Consider the following 14,169-nt stretch of genomic DNA (forward strand, 5'->3'; position numbering starts at 1 on the left):
CGTTTAAGCTTCCATGAAATAAAAATAAATAAAATATGAAAAAAGAGTAGGGTCCTTTGAACAGCAACCATGATTGAATTAAAAATAAATACCTTAATTCACTGTAGTCACATACAGCGATAAAAAAAGCACGTGGAAGTCCTGTGGAAAAAAATATATAATTGATTTTTTTAATTTCATTATAGGTTTATGATGATATATGAAATTTGCTAATAATGTGATGTTGTGATGACGCAGATATAAATCATCCAAAACTTCAAATTTTCTTTGAAAAATATGCACTTCAAGTAGCGTGAACTAAACATAATGCTTTAGTAGTTTTATGATGTTATTTTTAGTATACTGTGCTTAAACTAATGTAAGTATATGGTATATCTGTTACATTACTTTCTCAAATTGAAATTGTTTCATTTATTTCAGTTAAAAATTAAGAACAATTAACGAACGCTAAACGATGAGCATTTCATTAGCAAAAAAACATTTTTTATTGTTAAAAAAATTCATTTATGCGAAAAGAACTGTATCTGGACAAAGCCTGAAAATAATAAATAATAATTTCAATATAATATAGATTTTTCAGCTATGGATATTTACAATTTGTAAAAAAACAAAATAAGATGGAAGCACTTCAGAAGATTTTCCGCATGCTGTAACTAATGTTTTTCGTATAGACAAATAGACATAATAGTAATTAAAAAATTATGTATATATATAATATGTATATTATATATACATATATTTAGGTATTCCCAAACATGTAAATTGGTATATTTTACACATCATTGGACACACTGGCGTCAGCTGGTGCATTTTAACTTTCACCAGGTGTATCTCAGTTTAAGTATCACTGGTACACATATGGTCCAGAACACACTGTTACTATCGATGCATAATAGACCTTAAAGTATTTTATTTTAACCAATCTATAATATAATATAATAAAAAGAACACTACTCCTATCGATCCATAATATACATCATGACACTTTACTGCTATCCGAACACCGTAAATTTCACGTTATATAATTGAAAGCTTTATGTTTTTTACAATAAATCATTTTGGGAGAACTTTAAAGACATTAAAATAGTTTATGTTTAAAATGACATGTTATGCGATAAAAATACACATTTAGAATATAATAAAACTAAAATTAATTTCATGTTAATTACATATTTAAAGCATATGCTTCTGTAATAGCAAGACAGAACGTATAAACTTGAGTGTTTTTTAAAGGGAATAAACCTGTTTGAACAAAACTGTTATCTATTTACAACTTACATCACTTATTGTACTAAAAGAAATATTTTCTTTTATGTTTATAAACTTACCACTATATTTGAATGCATCATAAAGTCAGGATATAAATATCGTTGTTTAGTATTTTCAAAACCCATTAACTGAACATAGAAAAGTAAGATTTGAAGTATTTGAGTTTATGCAATAATCACTGAGAATATCCAGTTACATGTGTTTACGTACGTGTACTACTAAAATAAATTTGAAGCCCAAATTATTATTCGATTCACCATTCGTCATTGAGTGACAACGGTTTCAGCAATTTATCCTTTCCTGAGAAACCTTGGACAAATCCAAATCGAGAAAAACAGCCCACGTTCTTACAGTAGTGGACTGTATATCATATGTATGTTTCTAGCTGTCTTTTACTTATCAAGTTTAGTATCTTAAATAACTCAACTGCTAAATTATTTAGAATAACAAACAAAAAGAAACAAATCTACATATTTTTCAAATATTGTCAGTACAAGGCAACTAAAATCATCACACATATAAATATATGTATTTCTTTTAATAATTTATGATTTATATGTTGACTCTACAGGAAATTAGACTTCTGATTAAGAAGTTAGCGCATAAGATCACCCAGAAAAGTTGTAATGTTTTCAAACGAGACCCAAAAATTGAGCGTTTTCGAATGGATGACTATCCTTTTTCAGAAGAATAAAGGGTAAACTTGTTAACTATTCGCCTGATCGTTTATTATTAGTCTATCGCACGATAAGTTAGGGTTGGATCTCTAATAGACTTAGCTTAAAAAGCGCAATTTTTTTGTGCGTATGTATATATGTTTTGGTAATCGCATCAACTCTTTTAACATATGCACTGGTAAGCATAGGCCTTAGGTTAATTTGTTATGCATAACTATAAAGTACAACGATTCATAAAATTTAATTGCTTAGATTTTGTTTCTTTTTTGTGATAAAATACATTTAAATGAATGGCAAAGTTGAGCCATTATACAACTTTCTAAAGGTAGAAGAGTGCATGACTGATGGGTAAAGTTTAAAAACCCTACCTTAGTTAATAGATACCATTTGAAAAATAAAGTTTCATTTGATTAAGTATATTATTTTGTGTTTTAATTTTTCTAAAGGCATTTGCCACATTAACATAAGTTTCCCTTTAGAAAGGCAACTTTTCACTCTCCATCTTTTGTAAATCTTAATTATACAATTCAAAATTCGACACTTTTCTTGTGTGTTGAGTGATAAACTTTTGTGGTTTTAAAAGTCATTATATTATATTTTAAAAGTCACAGTCAGGATATAGTCAACGCAAATCACTTTTCATTTCAAAAGAAAAGTTTGTGTTTCAAAGGCAAACAAGATTTATTGGTAAAATGAGACTGAGAAGGAAAGCTAAGAAATTGTAAATAGGCCAGAAAACAATCATTTTGAAAAGCACTGAATTGTCAGCATAAATTCATATTTTCTATAAAAAGAATTATTAATACTCATAGCATATTTTTAAAATAATGGACGTCTCGGAAACTTATACCTTGTCCAGGAAATATTTGAAACTTAAAAGGAATGCTTGAAACGAAACAACAGTATATAGATGTTCTTTCATTTCTGAATATAACTCCTAGATAATAATATCTTGGCTCATAAGTTATTGCAAACTTATCTGTATAATATTCTTTTGTCTTAAGTTTTTGTAACATATGATGAATAATGTATTTTTATACTCGCGCATCAAAATACTCATTGAAAGAATTGTCAAAATTCACCTTATTTATCACGAGTTTTCGGAACTAATTAAAACGTACGATTAAAAAACATGGAATAAATTTAACTTTCTTAACTTCTCAACTGCTAATATATTGTGTGTTTTTTTCAAGTTCTAGCGTTACAAACAAAACATACACCTGCTTCTATGAATTACTGTAAAAGTCATAATTATTTTACTAAATGAATCAGTAACATTGTTGGTTGTCGCTACCTTAGAGATAAAACATTCTACTTACAAGAAACATATCGCAATTTTTTTTGTGATTTGAAAACACCTTTCAAACTATGTTTAGAGTAAAATGCAATCTCAATTTCAGCTCTGACGTGTTTAATGAAAAGCTGTTTCGTTGTGAACAGAGATATACATGTTCTTATTTCAAACTTCACATATCAACCGGAAATTGAATGCCATAATATTAGAAAATGCCAGTGAGTGTCATAAGACTAAAAAAAATACTTTAATGCATTAAACTATCGGATAAAAAATAAACCGTTAAAAAATCTGAAGTCTGAATGCCATTGTCTATTTCAAATTAACTTCATATAGTCACTTATGTGAAAAAATATGAATGTAAACTGAAATGTTTCATTTTAATTTTTTTACATGAAACTTTTTAATCAAAAGTGTTAAGTTCGAAAAGTCTCGTGTTTACTTGTCGGGGCTTTTATTAAAAAAACTTGTAGTTAATTAAAGTTGTGTTAACAATTAAATATCTTGGTTTCTATTTTGTAAAAACTTTTAATCATGTTTTATTTCTAGTACTGTTCTAGTACAGTATCATATAATTTCACATATTTCTATAGAAAACGAGCAACCAACCCCAAAACTGATTCCATGTTTCTTTCCAATATAGACTTGATAAAATGACAAACAATCTAGTCAATGATTAGAGAAGAACTGCACTTTCCAAAAACAGAGCTATTGATCCATCACACGATGGTATCAAACTCAGGGTCTTTTAAAAATATTTCAAGAGAATTTCACACACAACTTTCCAATAAGCAATCGTTCCGGCTTAGATTGATGCTATTGACTAATAACGGATTAGTAAGATTTAGTAAAAACTTTAAAAAAATGAAAGAAAACAAGTTCACTAATAAAATGACTCGAAAGTCTTTTCTATTCTGTATGATTTACAGTATCGGTACAAAAGGTTCAATTTAGGGCAAAAGGAGCAATAATGCGTGCTCGTATTATCGTTATGAAAGATGTATTTGATTCACCAGATTAACATCAAGGGTAAAGGAAGGCACAGTATTTGGCTGAGTGGAAAGAAACTGAATCTATTTACAAGTTATTGAGCCTGTCTGAGTTTTCTGAGAAGGCAATGGAATGACTTTTAGAACAATGTATACATTAACAAACAATCTTGTTTGAGGTTTCAAATAAGTATTTTAAATAACACAGTATTATTTTTAACAGAAATGTCAGCATATATCAGTTCAAGTAAGATTTATAATTTACAAAATTAATAAAGTATTGTGAATATCTCATATCGTAGTGAAGTTATTGTTTTTAGTTTTACAAATGAAATGTCTTCAGGAAGCTTTTTGACGAGCTAATGTCGATATATATATATATATTTTCATAAATACGGAGCTTGTAGGAAAAAAAGACACAAAGAAATGCTATATAATGCTAAACAGTAAGAAAACCAATAGCTTTACTAAACGTTTTAATATATTCCAAAATAAATAATCATAAAAACTACTTGTTACATAACAATAAAAGCACAATTCCAAAAACAGAAAGAAAAAAAAAACCACAACAACTGCCCTTTGAACAGTTTGAAATAATTTCCAAAACTGAAATATTTACATCACATATATATATAACTTAAGTGTTTCTGGACATGGTTTCCTATTCACAGGAGGGACGACAAACCTTCACATCACATATATTTACTAGATAATTGTTTAGCTAGTTCAGTGTATTTTAAGAACTTAGAGTGAGGGCTTTCTTCTTCTGGCGTCCCTGAAAGTGGTGGAGATTCCTTCGTTACCGATACCAGTTCACTTGCTACTTTTCCACCAGGAACGTCAGGAATATTTACGTCTTTCACAAAATGTATTTTACTCAGGTGATGCCTATAAGCACCTTTAGAAATGAAATGAGTGTCACAAAAGGCACACTTCATTAAGGAATCTGACGTTTTGGCGTCATTACATGCCCAACTAAAAGCCAAGATGGATCCAGGTGGAGACTGGATGTCAGCACGTGAAATATTGTCGTGGGTTTTATCCAACAATTTTTGAAGTTCTCGAAGAGGATGACCAGTAGTTGTCTCTTCAGTATCATCGGAATGCTGCGAGTTATTTTTTTCTGATTTTGGATCCAGATTTACCAAAGATAACTTAGAAGTATTACTTAAAGATGGACTGGAAACACCTTTGTCTTGAAAATAAATGTTTGACGATTCGACCTTGCTTTTACACACAGTTGTGTTCATTTGGCACTGGGAACGATTTATCTTAGATACATCTTCAGTAGTTCTATAAACATTAGACATATAATTAGACTTATCTACTTCAGAGTAAACATCGAGAGAATCATCGGTATGATCGGTACCGGGACTTTGTGATCGCAAAGAATTCAGTGGACTTTCATTTTGTCCTCTTGTGTAACAAATATTATAATTTTCTTCTTCTACAAAACCTTCGGAGGTGTTTGGATGAGGTACTGATCCGGAGTGGAAAGATTGTTTTGTATCAGAATCATTTTTCAGTTTTGAAGTGAAGGATTGACATGACATATATTGCGTATCATCGGAAGACGGTTCAGACTTTTTATTAAAATCTCCCTCTACCTTATCTGTCGAAAACCTACTCTTTTGCATGTTATTATCAACCACATTATGGTTATACTTTGAACTTATAGAACATACATTTATATTAGTTGTTTTTTTTACTGTAGTTCCGGTTGAAGAAGTTGCTGTACAAGAGACTCGAGATTTAAATGCTGTACTTTGCCCACCTTTTTCGGAAGGATGACACGGAGGATAAACTTCTACATCGATTCCTAGTCTTTGCAAGATACCGGTATAACCAGTTTTACTGAGCTTATTTCTGTTTTCGAAACTCTTTTCAATTAATTTTTCAATTGCATTTAACACAGAAGTAGTTTCACTTTTTTTACAAGTTTTATTATTTAGGGAATTTTCAAGCTTATCGTCTTTCGAAATGCCATTTTCAGAATTTTCACATGTTGGCGATTTGATAAAGCAAGACATTTTTTGTTTAGGTGCAGCGTCCTCAGACTCAGCTTTTATAGCATGATCTGGCTTTGATTCTTCATTCTCAGAAATCATTACAGAAAGAGCATTTTTCAGGATGTGGTGCGATCTGGGACTCTGGGCACAGTTTTTTATATGTGTTACAAAATCTTTGGCTTCTACTTTTTCAGCACACTCTTCACATGTAATCATACCACTAACATTTTCACTTTTGGACTTCGATTGCTCATTTTGTTCTTTCGACACATTCATTTTGTTCATTTCCATTCTTTCTAACTGTAAAAGTTTTTTAACAGGCAGAGATTTTTTTCTCCTTTCTCTAGTTTGTCTGCGTCTTACACCACTTTCTGTGACAGAACGTAGGATATGTTCTTTATAGTGACTGTTCTTCATCATGTGGTAGCTCAGTTCCTTCAGACTACCAAACACCTGGTTACAAACCTTACAGGTCAATACGGCATTTATCTGCGACTGTGAAGTCACTTTATCAACTGGAACTTTCCAGGATATGATTTGTTCTTGACTAATAATATTGTTATAGTGTTGAGTAACTCGCATATGATTTGTCATATCTGCCAGAGTTTTAAAGGACTGTCCACACCACATGCACTTCAGAATCTGTCGAGTTTGTTCTGCTCCTTTACCTAGCCAAACATCTTGCCCTCTCACTAATTTTCTTGGAAGTGACATGCTTTCTTTTACTGCCAGATTGTTCTCAGTTATGGAAGCTGAGCATTTAGCAACTGAAGGTGGAGCGTCACCGAAGACATTGGTGTTCGAAGATATTGACATTACAGGTGACATTCCACACTTAGGACTCTGCTGCATATGAACTGCCATTTCAGCCAGACTTTTAAAAGAGTCTTTACACCAAACACAAGTGAATACCTCTTTCACTGGTTCCACAGTTTTATTAATCCATTGGTTTTTCCAGGGATTTTGTCTGCTTGCTGTACGGATTCCCTGAATTTTGTTAACCGTATGGCATAATGCATTCATCTTGTCAAGAGCATTGGCCATATTAGAAGCATTGAAGCTAGGGCTAAGTAACTGGCTTTGAACACCTGATGATCGCAGATGAGGTTTTGGCATTGGACTATGAGAAGTTCTAGAATTAACTCCATGTGCCTTTGAACCTTCCAAATATGATACATTTCTACTCCATGCTATGTGGTCTGAAGAAACATTCAGTGGTGAGTAACTCGATGCTGATGTAGTTATTAGGGAGGGAGTTTCAACACGAGCTAACTTCAATTCTTTTAAACAGTTTTCTGTACTCTTCCTCCTGTTAGGGACGGAGAGATCGAGGGGCTCATTCTGTGATTCAGAAGGAACTCCATTAATCAAGAAGCAAGCTGGTAAGTTTAAAGATAAGATGGAAGATTGGTTTTGACTCCGGAAACTAAAATCGAGGGGTAGATCTTTTGCCATTGGTTCAGTCACTAAATAATTTTCGTCCGAAGTTAAACATTTAGACTGGCAACCACTTGTAGAATCCAAGCTGCTTTCTTTAGAAGAGTAAACAACACTGCTGGTTCCGTTCCCATTAAACTCGTTGGGAGTGCTCCGCCCTATCTCAATGGGGGGAGGAGTGACGTCATTTGAATGCGTGGACTGGTTGTTCGTTACCGATTGTTCAGATAAATCATAAACAACGTCCTGCCCATTACATCCGGAGGAGGGACTTTCACCTCTTGTTATATCCAACTTCTCGTCACCTCTATCTTCCCCTGTAATACAGAACAAAAAAAGTCAGCGAGTGTTTTCTCTTCAGCGGATATATAAATTAACACAATATTTAACACCTTCCACTAAATTTGTTTCAGGAGTCCTTTCAAAGAGCTAATATAACTTTTAAACCAGGTACTCAACAGTTTTTAGTAGATGTATAATAAATAGCAATTTGAAAGAAATGCCTAACCCTAAAGTTGAACTTGCTAAACATTCTCTATCGACCATAAAATGTCTTTCTAGTAGCTTAAATGTCGTAACACATATGTTCCACGAGTCAAAAGTAATGAAATGTTTGATGTTTTAAAATTGTGGGAAGAGAGGACCAGCACTTTAGAGGAGTATTTTATCCTCCCTCGAACAATGCTCACTCTCAACTCTACCGCACTGTTGTTCTACAGGTTTCTATCTGCAGCCAATATTTGCATAAAAATACTATAAAATATTCCAAGCCCTAGCAGAGTTCTCTGAAATATTACCTCCACGAAACAGGGGTACGACAATACAATTCTGACAGCTCCTAAATCTTGGTTATTTCAATCTCCTTACGATAAAGAAGTTTAGGGTTGGGTCATGGGAATGAGAGTGAGCGTGTGTAATACAGTAAAGTGAAAAATACAAAATCTTTAACAAAATGAAATGTTAAAGATGTAAAGTGTGTAATCTGTTAGCTTTATTTTTATTTCTGCTACGGACTTACAACGCTATAAAACGGGTTTCGAAACCCTTGGTTGGCAGAGCACAGATAGTTCATTGCATAGCTTTGTGCTTAACTACAAACAATTAAGACCTAACAATAAATAAAGCCGAGAGAAAACGTAACAGTTAGAAAGTAAAATTCGTGTTTGCTTGTTTTCTTTCAGCAAAGCCATACTGGGCTATCTGCTGTGTCCACCGAGGGGAATCGAGCCTCTGATTTTAGCTTTGTAAAATCCATGGACTTACCGCTTTACCATCGGGGGACAGAAAGTAAAGTAAACTTGAGTAAAAACGTACAAATCCTTCAAATATTTATTAAGGATGTTTTAAATGAAAATGGACGTATTAATTTCAGGCATGCAATCCGAAAACAAGTTGATGGACAAATCCATGGCTGATGTAAGTAAGGTCTTACTAAAGCTGAAGAAAACAAAACATTTGTCAAGGTAAAATAAATTAATAAAAGGTTCTATTGATCTGATACCTATATAATATTAACAAATAATTTAAATGTCCATTATATACGATATACTTAAAGACAAATGAGAATGATAAAAGGATGGAACAAAATTAATTGAGAACATACTGTGACTATTCCTTGGCAGGTATAATTATCAAATGAGGTATAAATGATATTTAATAACAGCAAAAAACCTTTCATAGCTACACGTTACTAACATGAGTTATAACTTATTCTTTAAATCTTAGTGCGTGACTGAATCTACATTTAGACATTGGTGTAAGCCACGAAAAATTCCACGTTCCTTTTGTGCTATTTGCACATTGTCGTCTCTAATTTTGAACTGACAGACAACAAAAAAGACAGACAGTCAACATTATAAACAACAAGATGCTTGTCTAACACCTGTTTTATAGCGCATCCATGGTCCCAAAGAACACGTTTCTGCAACAACGAGATGAAAACTTTAAACCTTCGGATTTGTCGTACCGGAACTTTAACCTTAAGTTCATGCCAGACTCACACTGTGGTGATAAAGATGTTCATGATTTCAGATATACTTTAGAGCAGTAAATAATATTCTTTCAACGCGTTGTTCCATTTAGTCATGAATCAAAGCACTTTCATTATAACCAAGGTATATCTTTTAATATTATATGATATTAATTTTTTTTCAATTATTTATCTTATAGATATCTTAAGAAACAATTTCAATTTATTTTGATCTTACTAATGGAGTCTCACTAGTACACATTCACTACTTATCAAGATAGGAATTAGCTAGTGTTAGCTAAAATTTACAGTCTTAATAATAGTCAGTAATAAAAAATTTTGACGGAACAGGAGGAGGTGTATGAGGATTTAAGATGAGTAACAATACACTAATGTTATTTATTTAAAATAAGCAACACTACACTAATGTTATTTATTTAAAATAAGTAACACTACGCTAATGTTATTTATTTTAAGCAAGTAAACATAGCCTAGTCAGTCTGTATAGGAATGCTGGGTTTTATAAATTGTTTTGCTCCTCAGTTGCCTAGCGACAAGTCGGATGGCTTATAACGCTAAAATCCGGATTTATTGGAGAACGCAGCTCATTGTGTCACTTTGTGTTTAACAGCAAGCAAGCTGTAGATTTTAGGTAAAATACCTGAATATTTAGGTAGCGAAAAATTGTAATGTTAGTAAATAAACAACAGTCATTATTACGCTTTCATAATGCAATTGCAGATTATAAAAACATCCTAGTAATGAAAATACCTAGACACATCTTGACCTAAATTGACTAGTCGGTTCAAGAAACATGGGTATATTTCATAAAAGACGTAAACCTGCTTTTTAAAGATACACAGGCATATACCTTTTCTAATAATGAGGTTAGAAGAGCATGTGTTACATCATGTTAGTTTCATGCAGTACAAACCTTTGAGATGTAACGAAGATAACAAGATTATCTAAAAAGGTCATTGTTTTTGGAATGAATAGAATAACTTCATATCAAAATGTTGCAGTAGTCATGGTTACAAAACAGACAGTCACAATATCCGGACACTGCAGCTTCTCCTCACGACACATTTCATGAAATACTTCGATTAGAAGCGTCTTGCAAGAGACAAGATGGTAAAACCGAGTCTAACACCTCAAAAAGTCACGAGGTTATTGAATGGACCAATCAGTTATCCTCTTTTCTATATGCGTTTAACAAAAATCACTTCAAGCATTCTTCATTCACTAAGGGGTACGCGTACCTTGTTTTTACCCCTACTAAGCAGGTCCGTGTACTTACTTGACAGAAACTGGGTGGGTTGTTGGTGAAATATATAGTTCGGTAATGATCCATGGCGAATTGTCAATTAGATGTCTTTGCTAACTCCTGGAAAGTCTGCAAAACTAATGGTTCAGGTTTACTTTTCACACATTTATAAAACTGAGCATGTGCTTCTGACAGACCCTTGCTTGTTATTTTACAACCCAACCGGAATACTGGAGAACACAAAATAAACAACGTGGAATAATACGGAGTTACACGTGTGTATACAATCTGCTTTTATAATTCCACAGCAAAATTTCTGTAGTAAATAAATTAGATTTACTGCGAGATATTTTTTTGTTTTAAGTATAATAGCTCTGTTATTTTGAATTTGTTATATATCTGGTTTTCGTGTACCTTCTGAAAAATATTTACTGTATTTTGATAATTAAAATAATTTTTTGCTGTACAATAAAAAACACGGAATTCCAGATAATGTTAGCTTTTGTTTTAAATGATATTATATAAGTATAGAATCTATTTTTCTGCAAGTTAATTGTTTACAGTCTTAAAATGGAATAAACAAATTTTGGCATTAATTATAGATGAGCTCAGTGAATGACTTACTAGTTTGGATATTTATTAAAGGAATTTAAAGTTCGTTTTACAGATTATTTTTAAAGTTTTATTTGCACAGTGAAGAGAAGATCAATACGGATCTCGTCTTTACGGTTTATTTTGATCTAGGGGCATATTCACACAGGTGTACATGCATAATTACAAGAGATTAATTAGGGGCATATTCACACAGGTGTACATGCACGACTACAAGAGATTAATTAGGGACGTATTCACACAGGTGTACATGCACGATTACAGGAAATTGATTAGGGGCATATTCACGCAGGTGTACATGCACGATTACAAGAGATTAATTAGGGACGTATTCACACAGGTGTACATGCACGACTACAAGAGATTAATTAGGGGTATATTCACACAGGTGTACATGCACGACTACAAGAGATTAATTAGGGACATATTCACACAGGTGTACATGCACGACTACAAGAGATTAATTAGGGACATATTCACACAGGTGTACATGCACGATTACAAGAGATTAATTAGGGACGTATTCACACAGGTGTACATGCACGACTACAAGAGATTGATTAGGGGCATATTCACACAGGTGTACATGCACGATTACAAGAGATTAATTAGGGACGTATTCACACAGGTGTACATGCACGACTACAAGAGATTGATTAGGGGCATATTCACACAGGTGTACATGCACGACTACAAGAGATTAATTAGGGACGTATTCACACAGGTGTACATGCACGATTACAAGAGATTAATTAGGGACGTATTCATACAGGTGTACATGCACGACTACAAGAGATTGATTAGGGGCATATTCACACAGGTGTACATGCACGATTACAAGAGATTGATTAGGGACGTATTCACACAGGTGTACATGCACGACTACAAGAGATTAATTAGGGACATATTCACACAGGTGCACGACTACAAAAGATAAACAGAAATAGTAACAGGTAAAACAGAGAGAGCTAGCAGGCTATTGTGTGCAGATGTAGTAAATATAGACTATTTTCATGCTGAATGCAAAATAAAAATATTAACAGATATCACGCAAATAAGAACAGTTCGTTAACTAATGATGCCTTAAAACGTAGAGCTTTTTGTTTCCTCGCTTGTTTTGTAATTTAATTAGACGTAAAAGACACATACGCTGGCATTCGTTTTCCACAGCTAACCACGTTCACTGTCAACAAGTATAAAGAAACGGCAGGATATTTCTATAAAGTATTTGTTAAAACTGTGAACTAGTTAAAACCAAAAGACAAAAATAATCGTTGTATTTCAGCTACACGTAACAAAGTATCATTACGTCCACTCTGTTTACATATACGGACGCGAAATAAGATCTTATTTTAAGACTAAATTTATGAAATGCTCTCCTGAAGTTATATCTGAATAGGTATTTAATTGAAGTATTTAAGTGGCTAGTAGACAAACTGAGTTCATGTTTTTCTGTACTGTGCCGTGTTGACTATTTAAGTTGGCAAAGCATTAACTCTGTTAGAGTATCAAGTGTGATGAAGCATCACAACAGGTCTCGAAAACAATATAGTTTGAAACACTTCAACTAACTGGCCCAATGCAGATCAGTAGTAAGAAGCACGTGTAATCTCATTCTTGTTACACTTCGCATGAAGATGCTCTTTGATCAATATCGGAGGTCATCAGGTCAGCTGAATGCTAATAGGTAAAGTTGTAATTAAACCTCTAATCACAATATTCATCTATGAAACCATTTAATTCATTCGACCATTATTCATGTTAATATGGAGCGTAATACAGAGGAGATAATTTTAAAATAATACCTTGATCTACATAAATTATATGGAATATATAATGTCTTGTTATAAAACAGGCATAAATGGAAGTTCTGAGAAAAAGTCTTTAAATTTTTAAACCTATTTGCTCAGAAAAAAGCTTTCTAGGATTTATTTTACTGGTCAGCTAAGAAAACGAGTAATCATACTGTTGAAGTTTCCTAGTATTAGTTTTTTATGACATTTCTACCAAACAGTTGATAATTCTGATATTATTTTTAGTATACATTAATTATGCTTTCAGATTTTAACAGAAAACAATATTAACTGACACCTGCTAAGGAACAGTAAGTTTATGGACTTACTGTGCTAAAATCAGGGGCTCGATTTCCAAAGGGAGAGAAAACCCAGATAGCCCAAGTTGTAGCTTTGCGCAAAAAGACCAGAATAATTGACATGTTTCTTCGCTATGTATTCATAACGGGACTTCTTTCACAAATTATATCTTCTGCAACCACTGAAACTTTGTCCTACAAAATTTCCACACACACACTTTCTGGATGCTTTATTAAGATTGCCACACATGCATCTTTATAAAGTACACTACTCGTTTGTGTATACACAAACTAATTGTGTCAAGAAATTGTTTGTTGTCTCTAACTGGATGCGGGCAATCATATTATGTACAAAGAGAACGATTAAAAACCTTCCCGACTTTTAACAAGGAAATTAGTGAATAACTTACTAATTAAATATCATTTCTTTAAACATCTGTTTAAAGACACATGTCACTATGGTCAACAACTGAGGTATAGCCCGTCAAATATGACGAGGCAAATCCTATTACTATCAGTTAGATTAACAACTTCTAATATGCAGAAAAGCTAGCGAG

The 14,169-nt window shown here is 32.8% G+C and overlaps 1 protein-coding gene across 1 annotated transcript in view; it reads right to left on the bottom strand.

The window, feature by feature from the left end:
* Nucleotides 1-4,676: 4,676 nt before the first annotated feature.
* Nucleotides 4,677-14,169, bottom strand: part of LOC143249419 (protein tiptop-like) — a 106,380-nt gene continuing 96,887 nt past the window's right edge. Inside the window, exon 2 of the mRNA XM_076499247.1 lies at nt 4,677-7,992. Coding sequence (XP_076355362.1) covers nt 4,922-7,992 — 3,071 coding nt within the window. The 3' untranslated portion in view covers nt 4,677-4,921. The remainder of the gene's footprint in view (nt 7,993-14,169) is intronic.

Source organism: Tachypleus tridentatus, chromosome 1 (genome assembly GCF_004210375.1).
Source record: "Tachypleus tridentatus isolate NWPU-2018 chromosome 1, ASM421037v1, whole genome shotgun sequence".
Classification (NCBI taxonomy): Eukaryota; Metazoa; Arthropoda; class Merostomata; order Xiphosura; family Limulidae; genus Tachypleus; species Tachypleus tridentatus.